The 24,005-nt window shown below is 34.8% G+C and overlaps 2 protein-coding genes across 5 annotated transcripts in view; one reads left to right on the forward strand and one right to left on the reverse strand.

Annotated features, from left to right (window-relative positions):
* The window catches only part of LOC145291429 (PMS1 protein homolog 1-like), a 104,753-nt gene that overhangs the window by 62,953 nt on the left and 17,795 nt on the right, over positions 1 to 24,005 (reverse strand). For 2 of the 4 annotated variants that reach the window (XM_080137264.1, XM_080137263.1), the window contains exons 1-2: positions 12,770 to 13,042; positions 759 to 918 (exon numbers count right to left, since the gene is read on the reverse strand). In XM_080137264.1, the coding sequence (XP_079993390.1) occupies positions 759 to 918; positions 12,770 to 12,913 (304 nt within the window). In that variant the 5' untranslated portion in view covers positions 12,914 to 13,042. Of the gene's footprint in view, positions 1 to 758; positions 919 to 10,096; positions 10,253 to 12,769; positions 13,043 to 24,005 lie in introns of those variants that run through there. The other 2 variants (XM_080137265.1, XM_080137266.1) reach the window with 2 other exon arrangements.
* LOC145291430 (ORM1-like protein 2) overlaps positions 19,027 to 24,005 on the forward strand; it is a 111,916-nt gene continuing 106,937 nt past the window's right edge. Inside the window, exon 1 of the mRNA XM_080137267.1 lies at positions 19,027 to 19,182. The gene's annotated coding sequence lies outside the window, so the exon portion shown is untranslated. The remainder of the gene's footprint in view (positions 19,183 to 24,005) is intronic.

The following is a 24,005-nucleotide window of genomic DNA, read 5'->3' on the forward strand; positions in this document are numbered from 1 at the left end:
TCTTTGTTCATTTTGGTTGGACTTAAAGTCTTCTACAGAAAAAGGTATTTTTTTTTTTACTTGTGTATTTTTTTATTTAAATAATTTAATCCAAAACGTAACGTATGAAATGTAAACATTGAAAAAAACAGTTTCACTTTTTGCTGCTGTCATTTTTGACCGTTTTTTTCACTTTTAACTTGGAGCATAAAAACATTGAACGCATAAAAACAAAATAAATTAACATAATTGAAATGCTAATTGTATTCTCTTTACATCAATGTAATTCTTTTAAAAATAGACCCACAAATAAAAAAGATATGACTTGTTGAAGCACATTAGGTATGTAACATTGCCTATGTCCATGAAAATACAGCATGCGCTTGTAATGCTAGTCTTAGCATGTAGACGGCTGATGGTGTCACACACACTCAGTCCAACCAATATATGTGTAAAGCATCAGTTTGTGTTTTCTTTTGTTTTCCACCTATGTTATTTTTATATTTGCACTTGTGCTCAACTTAATGGCCAACAGTGTAAGAAACTATGACAATACTGCGAGATAAGAAAACAAACAAAAAATCCATGGCATAATGTTGGGGTCAGCGAACTATAAATGGCGCCATACATATAGTAAATTAATTTTTTGGCATACACTAATATTTTTCACTGGTAAGTATGTAATATCTATAAGTTTTCTTCTTAATTTAGCGTGAACTGCCATATTTCGTATATAAATAAGCACTAAAAAATTAAACAAATTTTTTTTAATTTCTCACCAAGAGCTTCACCACGAAATCCATAAGTCATTAACTCCTCTAAATCAGTGAAAGCCGAAATTTTGGAGGTGTAATGCCGTTTGGCCAAATACGGAATATCCTTTTCCGGAATTCCTTTTCCATTATCTTTGATCTCAATACGGTCCAAACCATAATTTTCCTGCAAAATAAAAAAAAAAAATTGAAAAATTTTAATTTGGTGTCTAAAAATATTTTGATAAAAATGCAAATGGATAAAAAATTGTTTTTACGTTTTTACATGATATCCAGCACAAATATGGATATATTTTGTTTCCTTCTTATTACGTTTTATTAACAATCACATTCCAAGTAAAAATACCTTGATATAATTTTAATTTATTTATTGCAGACTATTATTCTCATCTTTTTTAGTTGTTTCAGCCAACTATTCCTCTGGCCTTCATCAGGTGGTAACCACGACAGGATAGGAACTCCGAATCTCCTAACTGCATCGTCAGCAATTACTGCCACCCATAGTTGTTGTCATCTCACCACGTTTTAGCCAAGTAAGCCTCTGGCCGGCTTTGGGTAGGATTGAAACTGCTATCTTCAGACAATACTCACCTGGAACCGTAGAGATTCAACGTCTCTATCAACTGCACCACAGGCCCGAAAGGCAGTAATTGCTGAGGATGCAGTTAAGACATTTAGAGTTTCTATCCCGTCGCGGTTACCACCTGACGAAAGCCAGAGGAATAGTTGGCCGAAATGTTGTCAAACAACTAAAGAAGATGAGGATAAAAGTCCGCAACAAATAAATTAATAATCAACACTCATCTCAATAATGAATTCCAACTAATTAAATACTTAGATATACTTCAAAAATAAGGAAGAATTATCGCTTAGAAGTTTAATCTATATAAATAAAACAGATGTATGTATGTGTAGATGTATGTATGTGTATCTGTCTGTGTGTAAATATTTAACTGCTAAACTCTTAAACTACTGGTCAAATAACACTAAACTTAACAGAAAATAGGCATCATACACCAAAGATGGTTTATAATGAGTAAAATCTTTGTTTGGATGGATGAAGAACACATACATAAATATATTGGCAAGTTGAAATGTAAAAATGTTTGTTTCAACTTGCTGACATATTCCTTTTACTTTTGCACATGGACAAATTCATTCATAGCCTAATTTTAAATCTTTCTTATCTGCCACAAAAAATTGAATGCACAAGGGGAGAGGGGTGGATAAATGCAATCAGTCCCAGAAATTGCTGAAGCAACTTACAATATAAAAATCACTTTATTTAATATATATTTTTCTTGAGGGGAATGAAGTTAGTCCCAGAAATTTACGATATAAAAATCACTTTATTGTATATTAGCATGGGTGCTTGGCGTTGCCCGGGTGTTTGGAGGTGTGTGTTGAGGAAAAAAAAAAAAAAAAAAGTGGTAGTAGGAACGCAGGTTCGAAAGGGAAAAAAACGTGACGTCTTTGCTGTTACGACCACCACCAAACCGGAAGTGACATAAGTTTAAATTAAGGCTAAACAATCGAAAAGAGGGGATGACTTTCGAAAATATCAGCGAAAAAAGCGACTCCTCCCTGTAGAAAAGTGCCCAGTTCAGGGTGAAGAAATTAATGTTTTTAGCCAATTTTTCGGTATTTGTCGTCTGAAGGGTCGAGCTTAAAAACGATACTGATCTTGTGAAAATCCGTCACCTCTGTCAAAAGTTTTAGGTAGACATGCAACATACATACATACATTTATATATTGGTAGCTCAAATTTTCAACCCAAACCGATTAAAAAGCTTGCCCTATCTCTGAATACCCTTTATGTAAAATTTCAAATGTTTAGACCAGAAAGTGTCTGAGTTATTTGGTAGAGATCGCAGAGGTCAAATTTTTTTTAATTTTGACCTCTATTATGACCCCATAACATTTATTGTTTTGGGCTCAAATCAAGTTATTAAGTTAGATCCATGTCCAAGGAACCTAAATCTAAAATTTCAATTGTTTAGACCCAAAATTGGCGGAGGAGTTTGGTAGAGTTCTCAAAGGTCAAATCATTGAACTTTGACCCCTTAACAGCCAAATTTCTGGCCAAAAACAGATTACAAAGATTTTCCCAAATTTCAATACCCTGTATATCAAATTTCGAGTCTGTAGACTGAAAATTGACAGAGTTATTGCGTAGGGAAATGTACAAAGACAGACACACACAGGCGGACAGACACTTTCACAGGTATATAGATTTATTTTTACATTCAAAATTATGAAATTTGTCAAAGTTGAAAAAATAAAGAAAAAGTGGAAATAAAACAAAACGGTATTGTTTTTAGTAATTACAAATGAATTCACAGTTGTTTTTTTTTTTAGGGTTTTTTTTCTGCGATAATTATGTGAAATTATTCAAATTTAAAAAGTAAAAGCACAACTGAAAGAAAATAAAACAAATATTTTTATTAATAACTAGCATTTCAGCCCGGCGTTGCCCGGGTGTTTTGAGGTGTATGCTGAGCAAAAAAAAAAAAAAAAAACGGTCAATTTTTTTTTAAACTTTGACCCCTATTATAACCCCTTAACATTTATTGTTTTATGTTCAAATCAAGTTATAAAGTTAGATCCATGTCCAAGGAACCTATATCTAAAATTCCAAGTGTTTAGACCCCAAATTGTGGGAGGAGTTTGGTAGAGTTCTCAAAAGTCAAATCGTTGAATTTTGACCCCTTAACAGCCAAATTTCTGTCCGAAAACCGATCATATAGATTTTCCTAAATCTCAGTATTCTGTATATCAAATTTCGAGTCTGTAGACTAAAAATTGACAGAGTTATTGCGAAGGAAAATGTACACAGACACACAGATACGTTCACTTTTATAGATATACGAGCATTACAGCCGGGCGTTGCCCAGGTGTTTGGAGGTGAATGCTGAGCACAAACATCAAAAAAAAAAGTGTAAATTTTTTTAACTTTGACCCCTATTATGGCTCGCTACTTAATTTGGCTGAAAAATGCGAAGTTTGCGGTTTGTTTACAAACAAGCGTTTGAGCACTTTACAAGTGCCGAACGGATGTTTATTTAAATAGACATTCGGACAGATTAGTTGCGGGCACCGCTTCCGTGGTCGAGGGGTAGGACTGCCGACTGTCAACACGACAGTTCTAGATTCGATCCTCGGCTTGGGAGAGGTGCTAGTCTAGCGGCACTGATGAGTTGCGATACAACGAAACAGGACTGTATGTCGATGACTACAAATATATTTTATATATATATATATATATATATATATATATTATAATCATAATTGTTCTTAAGGAAAACTTGCTTTTCTCAAAGAACGAGTTTTTCCTTACTGTGCGACAAAATCCGTCGTTTTTGCATGCCCATCTCCATCCCTCATTGGATTGTGAATAGTGTTTCAGCACGCATTGCGACTGGCATATTTCGTATTTGAAGGAATTTGCTATTAAACGTCGCTTGGCACACCATTTAAGTGTCTCGAAAGTGTCAGCCAGCATTAAACTGAGTTGAACTAATGTAATTAGTTTATTGCGCACAAAATCTTCACCATAAAAATCACTTTTTTTTTTTTTTTTTTTTTTTACATAGAGGTCACCACTTATCAAGGCCCAGAGGCCACTCAGGGATAAGGGTTATTGCATGTACAGTAATCAATGAGATAGTATTGTAGTAATCATTAGTATTGGAGATTTGATAGAGTTTTTTACTTAATGGGGCGGTTTGTCAGGAATTTGTTTATGTTGGACTTGAAGACATCCAAGTTGTAGGCAAGTGGGAAACAGGCAAACGGAAGAGAATTCCAGTCGTGCACTTCTGAGAAAGAAGCTCTGCTCATGGAATCTACGTTTGGATTTAGGCACAGATAAAGAGTGGGGAAAATTATTGACAATAGATTCAGCCAGACGGGTGTTTCTCATGAAAGATTGGGGAGGGGGGGAGGGGAGCTCAGACGAGCACTTGCCATGAAAATAACGATAAAACAAAGATAGGCTTGCAACATCTCTTCTGTTGGAGAGAGGCTGCAGGGAAGAAAAAAGGGCATCCCCCACCAAACCACCAAGTCTATTTTGTACTCTGTCAAGGCAGGATAGGCTGTTTTTAGCAGCTCCTGCCCAGATGTGGCAGCAGTACTCCATCCTTGGACGTACTTGGCTTTTATACAGATAGAGAATTGCATTGCTTGTCGCTGTGAGGTGCAGTTTCCAAGAATACTGAGAACTTTCTCATCGGTTCGTTTCGGTTGCAAATATTAACATTAAAAGTTGTCTAAATTATCTTTCATTTTAAATTAAAAATACATTTTACTTAAAAATTTAACTTAAAATTAATTTTTTTTTATTTATTCTACATAAGTAAAAATAAGTTGTTTTAATTAATTTGCATTGCAAATTTGCAAAACAATAAAAAAAATGGTTTAAATTATTAATTTAAAAAATACTAATCATTATTCCGAGTTGTTAATTTGGTTTCATTTCGTTTTCCATTATGCTCGATCTAACTTTTTGATCACATGTCAGCCTACTGAACGTCGGCTATATTTTATATTGTTCATTAGCTATTTACACAAGACATACATGGCTGACTGGGATAGCTTCCGTACATTCATATCTGATTTACCTCTGCACTCCATGTTTAAGAAGGAAGTGTCCTCTATAGTATCAGATCTGACCAAATGGTTAATTGTAGGCATAGACCAATTCATACCATCTAAAAATATTCCAACAAAATCCTAACAGCCAGCCATGGTTCTCCCCAGAATCTGCTGCTGCTATCGCGCACAGAAATCACTTTTTCCATAGCTACCAACGTAATAGATGCACTGAGACTAAAGCTGCTTTCAGGAACGCCAGCAACCACTGTAAAAGAGTAATAAAAAATGCAAGAGAGCTATATGCCCAGTCTGTTAAATCCAAGGTAGCTGATCAGCGGCTTGGTTCCCACCAGTCTTGGCAAATAACAAATAGGATCCTGAACAGAAGTGTGTGTTCTATCCCAACCATTATCAATGGACCAGAGGTCATCTCGTCAGCGTCAGACAAGGCCAAACTATTTGCAAAGAACTTTGCAGCTAATTCTACCCTATGCGACGAAGGTCATCAACTCCCCATATTTCCTCCTATAACACAGAACAAGCTAGGTAACATACAAATATCCGTGCATGAGGTCGCCAAGCTAATCAAGAACCTAGATTCCAGTAAAGCAACTAGCCCTGATGGCATCCCAATTATAGTGTTAAAAAAGCTTCAACCAGAACTTGCTCCCATACTTACGAAACTATTTAAGCGCTGCCTTAAGGAGAATTGCTTTCCGACTCCCTGGAAGACCTCATCAGTTTGCCCTGTATTTAAGAATTCAGGTGATAAGTCATCTCCCTCTCAGTACAGACCAATAAGTCTCCTGTGTGTTATGAGTAAGTTGCTGGAATCCATATTAAATAGAGAAATAGTCAACCACCTCAGCAGGAATAACCTTCTTAGTGACACTCAATATGGTTTCCGCTCTGCAAAATCTACTGCAGATGTGCTGACGGTTATATCCCACAGGATTAGTGAATCTCTTGACAAAGACTTCCTTTCTAGGGCAATTGCTCTTGACATATCAAAGGCCTTCAACAAGGTATGGCACAAGGGTCTACTTCACAAGATTTCCAGCTACGGTATAACTGGAAATGTTTTCTCAATCATTAAATCATTTCTCTCCAATAGGCTCATAAGAGTAGTGGTAGATGGACAAAAATCAGAGGCCTGCAATATAAATGCTAGAGTCCCTCAGGGGTCAATCCTGGGCCCAACTCTCTTCCTGATCTACATCAATGACCTCCCTAAACACATACTTAAATCATTCGTTGACATCTATGCTGATGACACGACCATATACGGCAACACATCAAAGGCTGTAAATGACAAAGTTCTCTCTGATTCTCTCTCCTCTGATCTCGAGCGCGTGGTTCAGTGGGGGAAGATGTGGCTGGTTACCTTTAATGCATCCAAAACCAAACTCCTATCCTTACATCATCAACGCTCTGATCCCCATCTGGCATCAATTGTGATGGATGGCTCTCGTCTGGGTGAGGCCCCGTGTTTTGACAAGCTTCTGGGTTTGACCTTTACTCCTGATCTGAAATGGAACACGTACATCAAGTCTGTTGCCAAGGTCGCTGGAAAGATAGTGGGATCCTTCTACCGCTCCAGAAGATATCTCATTACTGATGCAATTCTCTATCTATATAAAAGACAAGTACGTCCAAGGATGGAATACTGCTGCCATATCTGGGCAGGAGCTGCTAAAAACAGCCTATCCTGCCTTGACAGAGTACAAAATAGACTTTGTGGCTTAGTGGGGGATGCCCTTTTCTCTACCCTGCAATCTCTCTCCCACAGAAGAGACATTGCGAGCCTATCCTTGTTTTATCGTTATTTCCATGGCAGGTGCTTGTCTGAACTCCAATCTCTGGTCCCCCCTCGCCAATCTTTCACGAAAAACACCCGTCTAGCTGAATCCACTGTGAAAAATTTCCTCCACTCTATATCTGTGCCTAAATCAAAACGAGGATTCCATGAACAAAGCTTCTTTCTTAGAACTGCACGCCTAGCAGTGTCAGAAATAGCGAATAATTCCACCCCATCTTTCCAAGCTTATAACTTCTCGAAAAATGCAATTCAAGCCCTAATTTTTTTTTTCAATTAAAGGAGCAAGGACCAAGATTTCATTGAAAAAAAAAAAAAAAAAAAACGTGTTTTTTTTTAAAAAGATTTTAAACTTCGGACTTTACAGGTAAATTTCTAAAAGAACACTATGGTTTTTTTTTTTTAAATTTGAATATATTATGTATTGACCTTTTCTCTTCAATTTGTGAGTAAATAATTATGTACTTATCGGGGTCTAAATTAATTATTATTAGACATTTACAAAATGGGAGGCGTGAATTATTCGACCCCCTGTCTTTCCAAGCTTATAACTCCTCGAAAAATGTAATTCAAGCCCTAATTTTTTTTTCAATTAAAGGAGCAAGGACCAAGGTTCCATTAAAAAAAAAAAAAAAAAAAAGATAAAACAAATAACGTGGTTTAAAAAAAAGGTTTTAAACTTCAAACTTTACAGGTAAAATTCTAAAAGAACACTATGTTTTGTTTTTTTTTAATTTGAATATATTATGTATTGACCTTTTCTCTTCAATTTGTGAGTAAATTAATTATTTACTTTCGGGTGACTAAATTAATTATTTACTTTTTAATAGACACTTAAAAATTGGGATGGGGGGGGGTCGTGAATTTAAAAAAAAAAAAACGTTTGTCTAAAATATTATATTCGATTTATTGGAAAGAACATAAAATTTCACACTGACCCTGAAAATATCGTAAAAATAGAATCAATAGAAAAATTTTTATAGATTTTTAAAGTTCCAAAATTGAAAAATATTGAGTTCGGAAAATTCATTACTGTTTTAAAAAAAAATATTTCTATTACTTTTAAAACAACTGTAATAGTTTATTTTGGAAGTATAATCCATAAAGAAAATAAATAACCCACTTTTAACAGAGAAATTCCGAGATTTTTATATTGTATTCGCAGTTTCGTGTTAGGGGTGTCAAACATTCCTACAAAAATTCTGATACTGCTACTGCACGCCTGTAGAACTCTGTTCCGCCTGCCTGCTTCCCACCGGACTACAACTTGGATGTCTTCAAGTCCAATGTTAACAAATTCTTAATGAACCGCCCCCTTAAGTAAACACTTTATCAAATCTCCACACTAACGTAATGTACTTGCAATAACCCTTATCCCTGAGTGGCTTCCGGGCCTTGATAAGTAGTGATCACTGTGTAAAAAAAAAAAAAAATCATGATTTTCTCTAGTTCAGATGGGTACAGTAAATAAACTTTTAACTCGAAATGACTCCTAATGTACTAATGTATAACATAAGAAACAGAAAAGAATAAGAAACATAAAAGAAACATTTATAATGCGTACACAGCTTTATTTTCTCATATAACCTCAATACGTTATATAGTGATCAAAATAATATGGGGAATTCCCAGAAGATAAGCTAGAAGTAAGTGACGTTGCAACAAGTTGTCTTGTTGCAACCTAGACGTCTCCGAGGTCTGGTAGACTGATGCGCCAAACTGTCAAAGAGTTCCGACCTATGCAGCATATGGCTGCTTTTAAAAGAAAAGAAAAGGAAGGTGTTTATCACATGATTTCATCACGTGAACACGTCAACCATGCATTCATTCATGCGTGTTGACAAACTTAATTTAAGGTGAACTAAAGAAGGCTACAGTTTCTTCCGATCATCCCAGCCGCTGTGGCAGGTAGGTAGGTAGTCATTTTCTACACATTCCTTTCTCCAAAATAAAAAAAAAATTTTAAAAAGAGAATATTTTTACTTTATTTTTTTTTTGCAACCAGCTTATCGTTGCCTCAACTACAAGCAATGACCACAATACCAACTCTCCTGTGCAGGCGGAGGATGTTGGATTCCTATGCAATGAAAGTGATACCAGGCCTGGCATCCGTCACAACAAATCATAGCAGTTCCATCATCCGGATGTCCATATCCAGGGCAGATCCAAATCTGCTCATCATCTTCATCGGACGGTTCAACACAAGGAATATCAGAATGGGAGGACGGCAAATTCTCCATAAAGACATTCCACTCGAGGCAGTTTGAACAATACCAATTTTCTTTCATCGGTGGTGACTGACGGATGCCAACACAAGCAAAATGAAACCAGTTATCACACCTATCACAGCAAATCATAGCATTACTATTGTCAGGTAACCCGCAAAAGTGGGGGGGGGGATAGGGAGCAGTCTTTATATCTCAAACTACTTGTTGCTACAAAATTTAAATGCTATTTTCTTATTCAGCATAGTCGAAAACCTTTAGAGTGTCATCATTTAAAAGAAAATTGTCCAGGTGGACGAATGTATAAAAATGACATATTTCGGTGGGGGGGTGGGGCAGTGTCAGTCTCAGAAAAGTGGATTTTTCTGCTAGGTGGAAGTGGGAGCAGTTCAGAAAAGTGCATTTTGTTTCCGCTAGGTGGCAGTGTCGGTTGTAGAGAAGTAGATTTGTTTATGGCGCGCACGGAGGTGGACTTAATTTTAAAAACTACCAAAAAAAGAATTTATAGGAGTATAGATTTTTTGGTGCTAATGCAGAGAGTGATCCATGCTATTTTTTAAATTGTATTTCCAATGTTAAAGTACAGAATAGGTACAAAACACCCTACTCTCCCCATGTTAAGAATGGCTTTTTAATTAACATATTTATTTCAGCACGGATCACTCTCTGCATGAGTACAGATTTTTTTTTTACCACTTTTTCGTACCTCTGTCGATTGTAAAACAAGCCCAGTAATTTTGTGATTGCTTTGTTTTTCGTTTCCATTTTAGGAACCCATGTTTCATTTTGTATGGTCGCTTTTCGTTTGTTGTAACTCTATCTCGGATTTTATTGAACTATACGGACAATCAAGGGGCTTGATCTATATAAGAACACACAAAAAAAAATAATAATTGGTACTTGTACAGTTTAATCAAGGCATTAAAAAATGAAAATATCGAAAAAACTTTAAATTGTACGTATCTGGGTTAACTTTCACGGATAGGGTCCCGACGTCCCGCCTTGTTCTGAGTTCGGTGAGAATCCGTCTGGCATAAGCAGTGTCGAGGCAAAAAATTCCCCTAACCCTCAAGTGCACACTAACAGAATAGAAAATATGTGGATGGTGTGTAAACGGAGATTGAAAACAATGCATGGTGCACCATCCTCAATTTTACTGTCGCATTTGGACGCGTTTATGTGGCGACAACAATATGGTTGCATGGAGAGCGATGCTTTTACAAATATTGTGAAACAAATCACAGAATTTTACAGGGTTAACTAACCACATGTACTGTGTACTTCTTATAAAGATTCTAATCATGTGAACCGTTTTTTTAATTCTAATTAATTTGAACTGTTTATATTTTAAATTCTAATTATTTCAATTGTTGAATTATCAAAAATTCTAATTATTTGAACTGTTGAATTAAAAAAATGTGGTATACCAAAAATTCTAATTATTTGTGGAATTTATAAGGGAGTAAAAAATTACTAATTATTTTAACTGTTTATTTTTTTTATTCTAATTATTTGAACTGTTAAAATAAAAACAAAGGTACTCCTTGGGTGTTGAGTTCCATGGCTACCAGCATAAAAAAAAAAAAAGCGTTGCTCCCTTCCTGGCGCATGCGCACATAACATTTTTTTTTTATTTACTGACGTTGTCGTAGTAACTAAACGATTATTCGTCACATTATTAATTTATTTTGAAAAAAAAGTTTTACTCTTATTTATTAATAATGTCTCACTTTTACATACATTTGTTTTTTGTTTTGTTTTTTTAAATGAGAATTTTTAAATACTTTTTTTTTTAATAGCATTTGCGGATGGGTAAAAAAAAAAAATAACTAAACCATTTACTGATAATTTCTCACTTTTACAAATATTTTTAACAAATAAATGTTATCAAAGTCAAGATACTGAGAAATTGTCAGTAAATGGTTTAGTTATTTTTTTCGTTTTTTACCCATAAAAAAAATCGATAAAAGTCATTTAAAAAAAATGTCTATAAAAGTGAAACATTAATAAATGTGGGTTTGTATTACTGTACACATAGATTCGAAAAAGTTGTCAAAACAACAAATATATAACAAATAAATGTTATCAAAGGCAAGATAAGTTACTTTTCTACCAAACTGGATATATTTTTCGTGTTTTTATTCAATGTAACATGTTTATTCAGATCGAAAAACATACAGTGTTTACCGATGTGGAACATTCAAGATGGCGTCTCACACCCTCTTTAACACCTTAAGTTTGGAAAAAGGTGTTATAAATAAATAAAAAAAAAACATACACAATACTATTAAAAACCCACCGAATATATGTCAAACCTATGTCACGGTAACATATATTGAGCGAGTTTTTAACAGTATTTTATCCTGTTTTTTATTTATAACATCTTTTCCCACACTTACCGTGTTAAAGAGAGAATAAGACGCCATCTTGAATGTTCCAATACATACATCGGTAAACACTGTATGGTTTTCGATCTGAATAAACATGTTACATTGAATAAAAACACGAAAAATATATCCAGTTTGGTAGAAAAGTAACTTATCTTGCCTTTGATAACATTTATTTGTTATATATTTGTTGTTTTGACAACTTTTTCGAATCTATGTGTACTGTAATACAAACCCAATCGTTCAGTTACTACGACAACGTAGGTAAATAAAAAAAAAAAATGTTACGTGCGCATGTGCCCGGAAGGGAGCAACGCTTGATTTTATGCTGGTCGCCATGGAACTCAACACCCAAGGAGTACCAAAACAAATTCTAATTATTTGAACTGTTTTATTTTTTGTTTTGTTTTTTTCTTAAGTTAACAACTTTATTGAAGGGGGTAATTTTTCGCCTCGACACCGCTACGTCAGACGGCTTCTCCCCGAACACGGGACGTTGGGACCCTACCCGTAAAAGTTAACGCGAATCCGTTATGGAATGAAGTTCTCCGAAAAAAATTCACTTAATTTCATCAAGTAGTTTTTGTTTTACAGTGAAAAAACAATGTGATATCGAACAAAAGGCTCGATTTTAGGAAGAAAAGCTAGTATTAAAGATGGGGGAGGGAGATGCGGCGCTTTACATGGAGTTATCTCCCCGTGGCGTTAATCAACTCCAAAAAAGAAAAAAAAAAAACAAGATGTCTGCCTTCAACGCGCTCTCATAAAAACATGTTTTTCCTCTGTAAATAAATTAAAAAAAAAAAAAAAAAAAAAAAAAACTACTCTATCAAATTAAGTGAAATTTTTTTTCGGAGATCTTCAGTTCAAAACGGATACGTACAATATAACCCTTTTTTGATATTTTCATTTTTAATGTCTTGATTAAACTCTACAAGTACCAAATAATTAAAACAATCTTTATAACTGAAAGAAAAAACAATACAACAAACCAATTTGACATCGATGTTCGTCGCTCCGGCATCGATCGAATTTTCGATTAATTCCTTGACCACACTGCTCACAGACGTAACAACCTGAGTGCTACCAATCAATCGTATTGTGTCTGAAGACAGAGCCTTTAAAGTTGTGGTCATTGTTTTCAATTTATTATTATTAATAATCTGATCGTGTGTGCATGTGTGATGTTTTATTTTCCTTAGGTTTAAACTCCCGCCATATTGACACAGAAATCAAGCCGGTGAATGACGTAAAAGTTCGCTATTTTCATTTCTCTTACGGTGAAGAGGGAGGAAAGTCCCGTATTTAATTTTTAACATGGTCAAAATATTGTGGATAGTAGTTTGATCACACCGTACACCGACTTCGTACAATGAAGAAGAAGAAGAAGAAGAAAAAAAGAAGATCTCAAAAAGTTGGTGTTTTTTTTTTAAGTGAAAACATGAATTTATTTGAAGAATAAAACATGTATAAATACGTTTGAAGCCAAAACTGCAACGCGAAATTTTTTATAAAATAAACAGGTGTTTATTTTTAAAGAAATATATTTTGGCTTCAAATGTATTAATACATGTTTTATTCTTCAAATTTCACTCAACGCTTCTAACAGATATACACAAAAATAACTCCCCAGATTTTCAAAATGCGCGACCATGCGTCACCTATCCGGCTTCATAAAAACCCTGCAGCTAACAACATCACGTGGACTCTTCATCGAACTATCTTCCACTACATCCTGTCGAGGAAGAAGTGAAAAAAAAAAAAGATTGATAAAGGAGTCTTACTCCGAAATATATTGCTTTAAGAATAAACGCCTGTTTATTTTATAAAACATTTCCCATTGCAGTTTTGGCTTCAAATGTATTTATACATGTTTTATTCTTCAAATTTCACTCAACGCTTCTAACGGATATACACAAAAATAACTACCCAGATGAATTTATTTGCTTCATTACAGAATTTAACAAATTCAAAATAAAAATGAAATGATTAAAACATACTTTAAGAATTGTGGTGTAATCCCTGGCCTTGGTAGATAGCATTTTGCAAGATGATAGGGTCTTTGAGTATTGTCAAGAACTGCACCAATATGAATTGTTTATAAAGGTTAGGTTTTAGCAAAGGAATAAACTGGGGTTTGTCTTACAATCCATAGAGATTCGAAAAGTGGTAAAAAACAAAACAAATGTATAACGAATAAAGATTATCAAAAGCCAGATAAGTTACTCTTCTACCTATCTGAGAAATACTATTAGAAATCCAACCAATATACAAGGGCCTTACAATATTTTTCGGACACTTTGAAAAAAGTACTTCAAGGTGGTTACTAGTGCCAAAACCTTTTGAGATTGTAAGTACGTAGTTGAGGAGTGAAAATCCACTACTAGTGTAATAATTTTTTTAGTTTGGCTTTGATAATTTTAGTTTTTTGTGATTTTTGTGAAAACTTGCGTGACTCTATTTTTCGGACATGACAAGAAATCCTATTTCATTAAGAGCTATGTTCATGTATATGTTGCTGTATGCAAATTTTCTGCTTGTACATTTAGCTGTCATCATTAGAATCAATTATCTGTTGTATTTTACTGGCAAAACAATTAAGTTTAATGAGGTAAAATGCATTCAAAAGAAGTGGTTTGTTTGGCATGGAAGAAGCAGGAAGATGGTCTCAGTATCAGAAGGATCGCCATGGATTTGAAGCTGTCAAAATCAACGATCGAATACATGCCAAAGACAAACTCCGAGTGGAAGAAGAAGAGAGGATGGAAAAGATCAATTGGCAAGAGGACTGAAAGGAGAATGAAGAGGACTGTGACACGGCTTTTGACATGTTGAGAAAAAGTTACAGCAAGAAAAGTGAAGGAGAAATGTGAATTGGATGTAAACGTCTGAACAGTACAAAGAACGCTGCATAGGATTGGTTGGAAGTATGCAAAGGCTAAGAAAAAAATTACATTAACAAAGAAACACAAAGGAGCAAGACTGGAGAGTGCTAAAAGGGGGTTAACAAAGCATGTTGACTTTAAGAAGGTTGTATTTACTGATGAGAAGCGTTTCAAGTTTGATGGGCCCGATGGATGGTATACTTGGTCAAGAAGGGGTGAGCCTGTTGTACTTAACAAATGATGGGAGGAGGAGGAGTTATGGTTTTTGATATGATCTTTGCTAATGGAAACATGGTTGGAGTAGCTGAAAGGGTGACAGAACAGCAAAAGCTACAAAGTTGCTGGAAGAGAAAGCTCTACCAAGGATAAGAAGATAAGGAATGATTTCGTTCTACATCAAGACAATTGCAGCATCCATGTGTCAAAACTCATGAAAGAATGGATGGCTAAAGTGAATATGACTACTTTGTAATGGCCTGCAAAAAGCACAGATCTAAATTTAATGGAAAATGTTTGGGAAATGCTTGCGCAACTTGTCTATGATGGACCTGAAATAACGAAAGAGGCTCAACTATGGGAATGAATATTAGATGCCAAAAAACAACTAATAGAAACACATAGAGATGTTACTGTGCATATGGTTGATCATTATGAAGAGAGATTGATAAAAGTTATTGAGAAGAAAGGTGATATTACAGACTATTAACAGTTTTTCAATGATGTCCAAAAAATAATGTTGCGAAAATGATGAAAATTAAATATTTTTCCTTACCTAATCGATTTTCTTTCATTTTTATTAGAGGTATTGTCTTTATATGTTTACGCTATTCTATTGAAGGAATTTTGCCACTCTGATACTCGGGAAGTCAAATACTAAAGTGTCCAAAAATATTGTCGGGCCCTTGTATGTTATTGTGACATTTATTGGGTAGGTTTCTAACAGCATTTTGTATCATTTTTTTTTTATTTTTAAGTCATTATCAAAACTTTGAATATTTAGGTGTCAACTGGCAGCCATTTTTCTTGTTCTCACCTAATGCTCGACACTATTTGTTTTTCGAATTGAATAAATGTTTTAAAGTGAGTAAGACCGCTAAAAACTTTTCCAGATAGGTAGAAGAGTAGCTTATCTTGCCTTTGCTAACATTTGTTAGTTATATATTTGAATTTTTTACCACTTTTTCGAATCTCTGTGGATTGTAAAACAAACCCAGAAAACGAAATGCACATATAGACATGCATGCATAATAAAATGGAAATGAATGGGACATTGAAATAGAAGGGTCACCAGTTAGCAAGTGCTAACTAAAATCATGAACAGAGTTTTATAAATGCAAAAACCTGAGAAAAACGGAATTAGCAAAGTTTGTTTATGCAAGAGATAAGAATAAAAAGTTATTTTCAACAATTCAAATGTTCATTTATTCTAAATTTTTGAAGATGGTCGAGTCAATTTGTCCATAATGTGAATAGTATGCATATGTGAGCATTTGGCAGCATATATATATATATATATATATATATATATATATATATATATATATATATATATATATATATATATATGTTGGCTTACATTGTTCTTGTTAGTGCGTATATAGCTGTGAGTAGCAATCCGTTTCTCTTTGTCTGACTCTCACAAGCATGTACAAATGTGTGAACAAGGTGAAGAAGACTTGTATATGAGTCAGTGAAATGTTCATTTTCTGTGTTGCAATATTTTGGATACAATTAGATATTAAATATTTATTTTCATTAAAAATGTACAATTTTTAAGAAAAATTTGGCCCAAGGCTAAAAAAGAGGGGAAGGGGAGAAAACGAGCATAACAAACTAATGCTAACTAAGTTAACCTAGCTAATTCCTACTTTCACTCTACTCTCACCACAATACCCCATTAATACTATACATCCATTAGTGTATACATTCTTCATCGATCACCATAAAAACAACATACCATGAGTAACCCACTTAAAATCCATATTTGAAAATATGCAACAGGAGGGGGGGGGCATAAAACATTATATACAAGATAAAATGCTATTTAGTAAAAAGACAGTCCCCATCCTCCATTACTACACTGTGGCAGACATCAATTTGCCGGTTAAAAGGTAATGTGGGGCCCGAACACTTTATAACTATCACCTCTCACAAAAATTTTGAAAGGGAACCCGCATCTCTGGCAAATTAAGTGATCTGTCAAATAATTGGGATGGGGAATGGGGGAAAAAAAACGGGGTCTAATGATCATTATCACAAACAAGCTAAGTTATGAACTTAAATACCTAAAACCTGGTCCTTACTCTAGATTTAATCATGACCTGCTCTTGACTAAAAACATGTCAAGGCTGACATTCATTTCTGCTTCTCAAAATTCTTTTGCCTAAGGCATGTCCAAGTACCATTCAAGACTTGCTCCATTCACTCGACAAATATGTGCAACAGACGTCCACCTTTCAGAAGAGAATCTAACCCTCTCGGCCTTAATACGAACCTTTAAATGATAACAGAAGATTCATATAAGGTCAGGAGGAGTGAAGTCCTCCAATACGTAGACCACTTTTATGTTTCAAATCACACCTCTAATCACTGCTAACAAGGTCAAAAACAATTTTTTTCTTAGCTCATTTGTTGTCGGAGCCCAATTGCTACAAATATTGATGAGTACCAGAGTAAAAGACGATACGTTCAGTATGTGAACAAACTCAAACAACGATGCAGCAATAAACGAAGGTGTGGCATAAAGTCTTGTCCTCATCACCACACAGTTTAAATATAGGCAAAATAGCAAGGCCAGCTGAGTAAAGTCTTTTACTGACCCGTAGAGAATCATGAATCGCCAGCAAGGCCAGAGATGCCTCATCGTTAGTGAGACACCCTGACCCAGGCGCCCAAGGCTAGATTGAGCGAAGCTGCCCATTCGTCAAAGCAAGCCCATCACTTACATTATTCTCTCACTAACTCCCGATATAATGCCTTTCAAGATAACAGCAGAGTGTCAGAGAGGCTTTCTTTCACTTAGAAAGAACTTCAATGCATGATGGCACTCATGATAGAACGAGCACTCGCCTTTAGGCAATCTGTGTGCCTCCCCTTCGGTTGAGTGCACATTTCTCAAAGCCAGAAAGGCTTTCCGAGTGTCGTTTTTCCAGAGGCCACCATTTCCCTCACTTTGTGTACACATTTGATCCAGCTAATAGAGCCGAAGCGTGTGTAGATGAATCTCCACATTTGGCATACCCAGACTGCCCTTAAAAGGATGGAGATTAGAGATATTGCGACAGACCATAGGAGACTTTCCAAGTCACAAGAACTGAAAAAGAGCCCACTGCAAATATAGCAGTGTATCTGACAGGAGAGGGAGAATGGAAAGACAGTAAATAAAGATTGAATAGATGTGCGATATGCCCTTTAACGAAAGGTTTCTGCTGATCCACAGACTAGCTGCAGACTATACCGCTTTCAAAACCTCCGATCAATTTTTTTCCAGCTGAAGATCAGGACTGAACCAGAGTCCCAGTATCTTGCAAGGCCTGTTACTCCAGCTAAAGGATCTCTAAAGGGAGACTCCCCTCCAGGCACCGATGCACAAACCCAAAGACTTGTCACAGTTAATTTTGGCCCCTGTTACTGTTTCATACACAATATTATTTCCATGCCGACAACACTAATCTCAGCATTACTCATTACAAGCAATGTTACATCGTCAGCATAGGCAGAGTACTTTACCATGGAGGAAGCACCTGGCAAAGTGATACTGTATAGGACCGGATTCACCTTTAGCCTTAGTTCTTTGAAATTGCCGTTACGTCTTTGCCTTGCGTCTACTTTATTAGTTCTATTGTCGATTGGCACCTTCACACTGCCTCTCTGCCCTCTGCAATAATGCTTTCCTTATTACTACAAAACTTTAGATTTGGTGCTTCTTTATATTTGTGAGCTTTTAGACCAATGCATTTCAGGTGAAAACATTATTATGTACTTATTTGTTAGGGCGAAATTAGTATAAATTCCAAAAATTCCAAAAAAATGTGTTAAAAGTAGTTTAAAAAAGAATCAGCTACAATTACGTTCTGAAATGCGGTGTGTTTTAAATGCGGATTCTTAATTTGTTAATTTCAGTCAAAGATTATCTCCCTTGTTTTGTATACTGAATTGGTCGTACAACCGTTCAATATTAAAACACATTAAAACTCGATTATTTGATAAATTCTATTTTTACTTGCAAATATTTTTTTACTGTACCATTTTTCGTAATTTTTGGAATTCATACGAAGCACGTAATAATGTTTTCACCTGAAATGCGTGGGTTTAAAAGATCACTCATCACTCCAACTCCATGTAAACAACCATCATCTTTTTGTTAAACTAAAGGTGGATAACTCATGATTGCTTTATCAAAGCTAATTTCCACGTCGTCAGAACTTCCTGTGAAAAACCGGAAGTGAGTAAATGGCATGCGCAGTGTCAGTTGAGTTTTAGATAAACTATCTAGTAAATAATTTGTCCCGTCAAACCAGGTATGTAATTCTAAAATATAGTTATTTGAAAAGTTAAACAAAAACAGTTAAAAAAAAAAAAAAAAAAAAAGGTGTAAACCAACAACAAATTTCCTTAAAATGTGTCATTTATTTTATTTCATTGTTTTTTATTGGTTCGATTTTGTTTAACTTTAGTTGGTCCGTTGCCGAATAGTTTTGTTATTGTATGCGTTATACACGACCACTTGCATTAAAAGGTTCCACCTACTTCTTTAGCTTCTTTTTTATAGGCTTATTTATTTCCTTAAATTATTTACATTTTATTTGTATGCTTATAATAATAAACGTATAGCATAAATAATCAAACCAAGCATAACGAAGTATTTTTTTTTTTTTTTTTTTTAAAGAAGGAAAGTACTTATATAGATCGGCCTCCATGGTTGCCAATATTGGCTCGATAAAATACGTTAACAAGTTGCGGTACCAGTCGAAAGACGACCACACAAAATGAAACCTGGGTCCCACCAGACAGAAAACGTAAAAAATAATGCAAAAAAATAAATAAAATACTGATTCATTTACATTGTTACATTTAACTGATCAATTTTACATTATCGATACGACGATACATCTAAAAATTATTTTACCCCTGTTTTGTATGCTCTGCCTTTGTGCAGTTTACGGACCTTGCTGAAATGTTTAGAAAACGATTCTTAACATGGGGAGGAGTGCTTTTGGAGAGAGAGAGGCGACAGATCGATTTTTTTGATGCTTGTGGAGAGAGAGAGGCGACAGATCGATTTTTTTTTTTCTTTTTTAAATATGTCATTTGTAAGCAATAACAATATTACGTAATTGTCACGCCGGAAATATTTGTGTATTCAAAAATTGCGAAAATTCATAGAGTAGAACAACTATTATGTTTTTAGCAAAAGAAAAAGTGGGGGGGGGGCTTTCACTATAGGCTACAGATGTTGGACGCCAGAGCTGAAAGAGAAGCAGACCAAATATCAAGGTCTCATGTATGATATGAAAAGAAACTGGAATCTTGGAGATATCAATCATACTAGTTATTATAGGTGCCACGCCACAGTGCCACACTGCCACACGGCTTATAAAGAAGAACCTGAAGTCCTACCTAACTAATATTCCTGGTGAACCAAGTGCAAAAGAGGTCCAGACAATTGCACTTGGGCGTTTGTATTACTGTACACATAGATTCGAAAAAGTTATCAAAAAACGAACAAATAAATGTTATCAAAGGCAAGATAAGTTACTTTTCTACCAAACTGGATATATTTTTCGTGTTTTTATTCAATGTAACATGTTTATTCAGCTCGAAAAGCATACAGTGTTTACAAATGTAGTGGAAAATTCAAAATGGCGCCCAACTCTCTCTTTAACACGGTAAGTTCGGGAAAAGGTGATATAAATAATAAACTAGACAAAATACTGTTAGAAATTCGCTCAATATATGTTACCATGACCTAAGTTGACATATATTCGGTTGTTTTTTAATAGTATTTTGTCTAATTTATTATTTATAACACCTTTTCCCAAACTTACCGTGTTAAAGAGAGAGTCGGGCGCCATTTTGAATTTTCCAATACATCGGTAAACACTGAATGTTTTTCGAGCTGAATAAACATGTTACATTGAATAAAAACACAAAAAATATATCCAGTTTGGTAGAAAAGTAACTTATCTTGCCTTTGATAACATTTATTTGTTATATATTTGTTTTTTGACAACTTTTTTGAACCTATGTGTACAGTAATACAAACCCGCACTTGGTTCACCAGGAATATTAGGTAGGACTTCAGGTTCTTCTTTATAAGCCGTGTGGCACCTATAATAACTAGTATGAGTGATATCTCCCTAAGATTTCAGCGAGGATACTAAAAAGAGCTCTCTGTTGGTTTCAATAAAAAGTTGGCAGCTGGTTTGGTTGCCTCATACCCCGCATTACAATCTTTGATGCTAGTGCACTTACTGATCCACACTATTTTTTAAATCGTATTTCCTAGTTTAATTAAAGTTTTATGGTTTTTTTTTATTCAATTGTAAGGTTAAAGTATAGAATAGTTATAAAACACCTTCCCCTCCCCATGTTAAGAATGGCTTTTTAAATAATAACGTTATTTCAACACGGATCAATAAGTGCACTAGTACCCAATCTTCAAAGGAAGAAAATTAAAAAAAAAAAAATGTAATCTAAAATTCTGAGTTACATACAATTTTCCGAAAATAACTATAAATAACTTTCTACTCAATGAATTTTCATAATGGGTCAATGTGCACTGGTTGTCCAACCTCCAAAGGGTGCTTATTCCGAAAGCTGTTCTTAACATAGGGGGTTGGGGGGTGTTTATTCCGAAAGTCGTTCTTAACATGGGGAGGTTGGGGGTGTTTATTCTGAAAGGCATTTTCTTATTTTCAACCTCTCCGGAATCAACTTCTTCGAGGTAAGTCTTTGGATGATCCCCCAGTGTAGTTTCACCTCATAATTTTTTGATATATTACTATTTTCGATATGATAATTTACTAAGTAATATTGTTTTTGCTTAAAATGACAGATAAAAAAAAAAATTGATCTGTCGCCTCTCTCTCAACAAGTACCAGCTATTCTATACCTCACAATTTAATGAACAAAATATACCATAAAGATATGAAAACTCGTAAATCCTTTCTAAAAATAGCATCGTCCGTAAACCACACGAGTATCAGTTTGGAAGTTTTTTTTGTTTTTTGTTTTTTTGCTGTAATTAACAAAACAAAAAAGGGGTTGAAAAAATGTTATCGAAGGCAAGATGGGTTTCTCTCCCATCAACTTGGAAATGCTTTTGTATGTGTTTTACATATTTTAAAGCGGTTTATTTAATTTTTTAATTTTTTTTTTTTATCAAACCAAACCTAATGTACACTTTATGAACGAAAATCGAAAATTAAACAAAATACTGATAGAAATGCATGTTAACAATTGTGCGAAAATCTCATGCTCGACCCTTCTAAGCAAATACATTTCAGAAATATTTCACATAATTTTTTTCAGAAAGTAAGGTACCGGACCACAAGGGATTAAAATAAACCCAGTTTTAATTTTATTTACCGTGTTGTAAAAAAAAATTTTTTTATTTTTTTAACAAGGGAATCGCCACTTACCCTTTTCTTACAACTTTTTATATACTCCCTGGATTATAATATCTCCGATTTACGAAAGGAGGTCGTGGCTATCTTGTATTTGAGCGACTTTTATGTTATAAAATTCCTGCTATTCTGTCTTATCGCGTGTTCGTGCTTTTTGTATAAAACAGTGAAACAAAAAATCCAAAGCGGTGTTCTCGGCTTTTCGTGCCAGCACATCCAAAAAGCAATGAGCTTTGATCAATGTGGGGAAAACCCGTCATATCAGACAATTGCTATTCATTTGGATACTCCCCTTTTTGTGGAGAGCTGGTTTTCCCCAACATCTTGGGGAAACAAATAAATACGCAGAAAGCTTCAAGCTTAACTTGCTCTGCATGATTTCATTTCTCTATGGTGTGATCTTTGACCTAGAAAAGCAGACGTTTGTTTAAGTACCTGCGTTTTTTAAGCGTTTAATTTCAATGATTCTCATTTCCTCTGTCCTCTTAACGTAGTGATAACATGTCACGTTTTCTCTTTTCCGACTTTGCCTCAAGACTTTGGGTTCTAGCCTTCCTGCATACTGAAGCATTCTTTCTTTTTTTTCTTCCTTCACTTTTTTTTCCCTACACACACACCGACAAACACCCGGGCAATACCGGACACCCCTGCTAGTTACTCATAATTAATAGTTATGGTAACTTAATATGCTTGTGCGTGTATACATATTCATCTTCTCTACTATTATATAAAAGGAACTTTGTGTGAGTTTGTTCCCTATGAACTTCGAAACGGCTGGGCCTATTTTTATGAAATTTCACACAAATGTACTTTATGTAGTATCTGGTAGTGTTCTTAGATAGGTTCTGTGTCACAATGCCTTCGATAAGTATCGATAATAGAAAAAATCTGATAAAAGAAGAAACAGGCGATTTTTACTAAACTTAACGCCTTAGATAGCCTAACATCACAAGTGCATTTGAGAAGTTTTATTACTACATAAGCAGAAAGGCCCAACATATAAAATCAACAGTAAATTCTTTGATATGACAGGGGCACGTTCAAAATGAATGTTTCTGTTTAAAGCACAATTGAATCATGATACTTAACTTTTGCATTTTAAACTTTAAGTCAAGCTGTTATATATAAAAATAATGTTCGAAAATCAACAATACGTTCTGTAGACTACAATGTATTATGGATTAATTCACAACAGAGGCATGTGAGGCTTCCTCTCGATACGCTGCAATGGGTCCCCGGCTAGAGCAGGCAGTCAATTGATTTGATTAAAAAATGGACAATTACACCGATTTTGATAACAGTAAAAATATGTGAGTGTGAAACATTCATTGTCAGGTGTCTCTGCAAGTATGTATATATATAATATATACATATATATATATCTTTTAGAAATAGGGTACAATTATGAATATTTCCAGTATCAAATAATCTTTATACACAGTGAAATTTACTCTATGTATGAAAATCAAAGAGGAGAGATATGAGAAATATTTGGAATCAAGTCTCCTCTTGCTGTTATTTCAGATCATTTGAAACCATAGCAAGTTTTAGTATCCCCTCCATCAAGGCCAGAGGTTTTGGGGAAATATCAGATATTTTGTAATTCATATGTAAAACTTGGAAAACAAATGACTATGATTGCAATATTGGTAAAGGTGCAGTATCTTTCCACCCACAAAAAATCCTTTAAAATTACGACTATTATAGGTTTTCGA

This window comes from Euprymna scolopes, chromosome 12 (genome assembly GCF_053919585.1).
Source record: "Euprymna scolopes isolate OS-2025 chromosome 12, ASM5391958v1, whole genome shotgun sequence".
NCBI classification, from domain to species: domain Eukaryota; kingdom Metazoa; phylum Mollusca; class Cephalopoda; order Sepiida; family Sepiolidae; genus Euprymna; species Euprymna scolopes.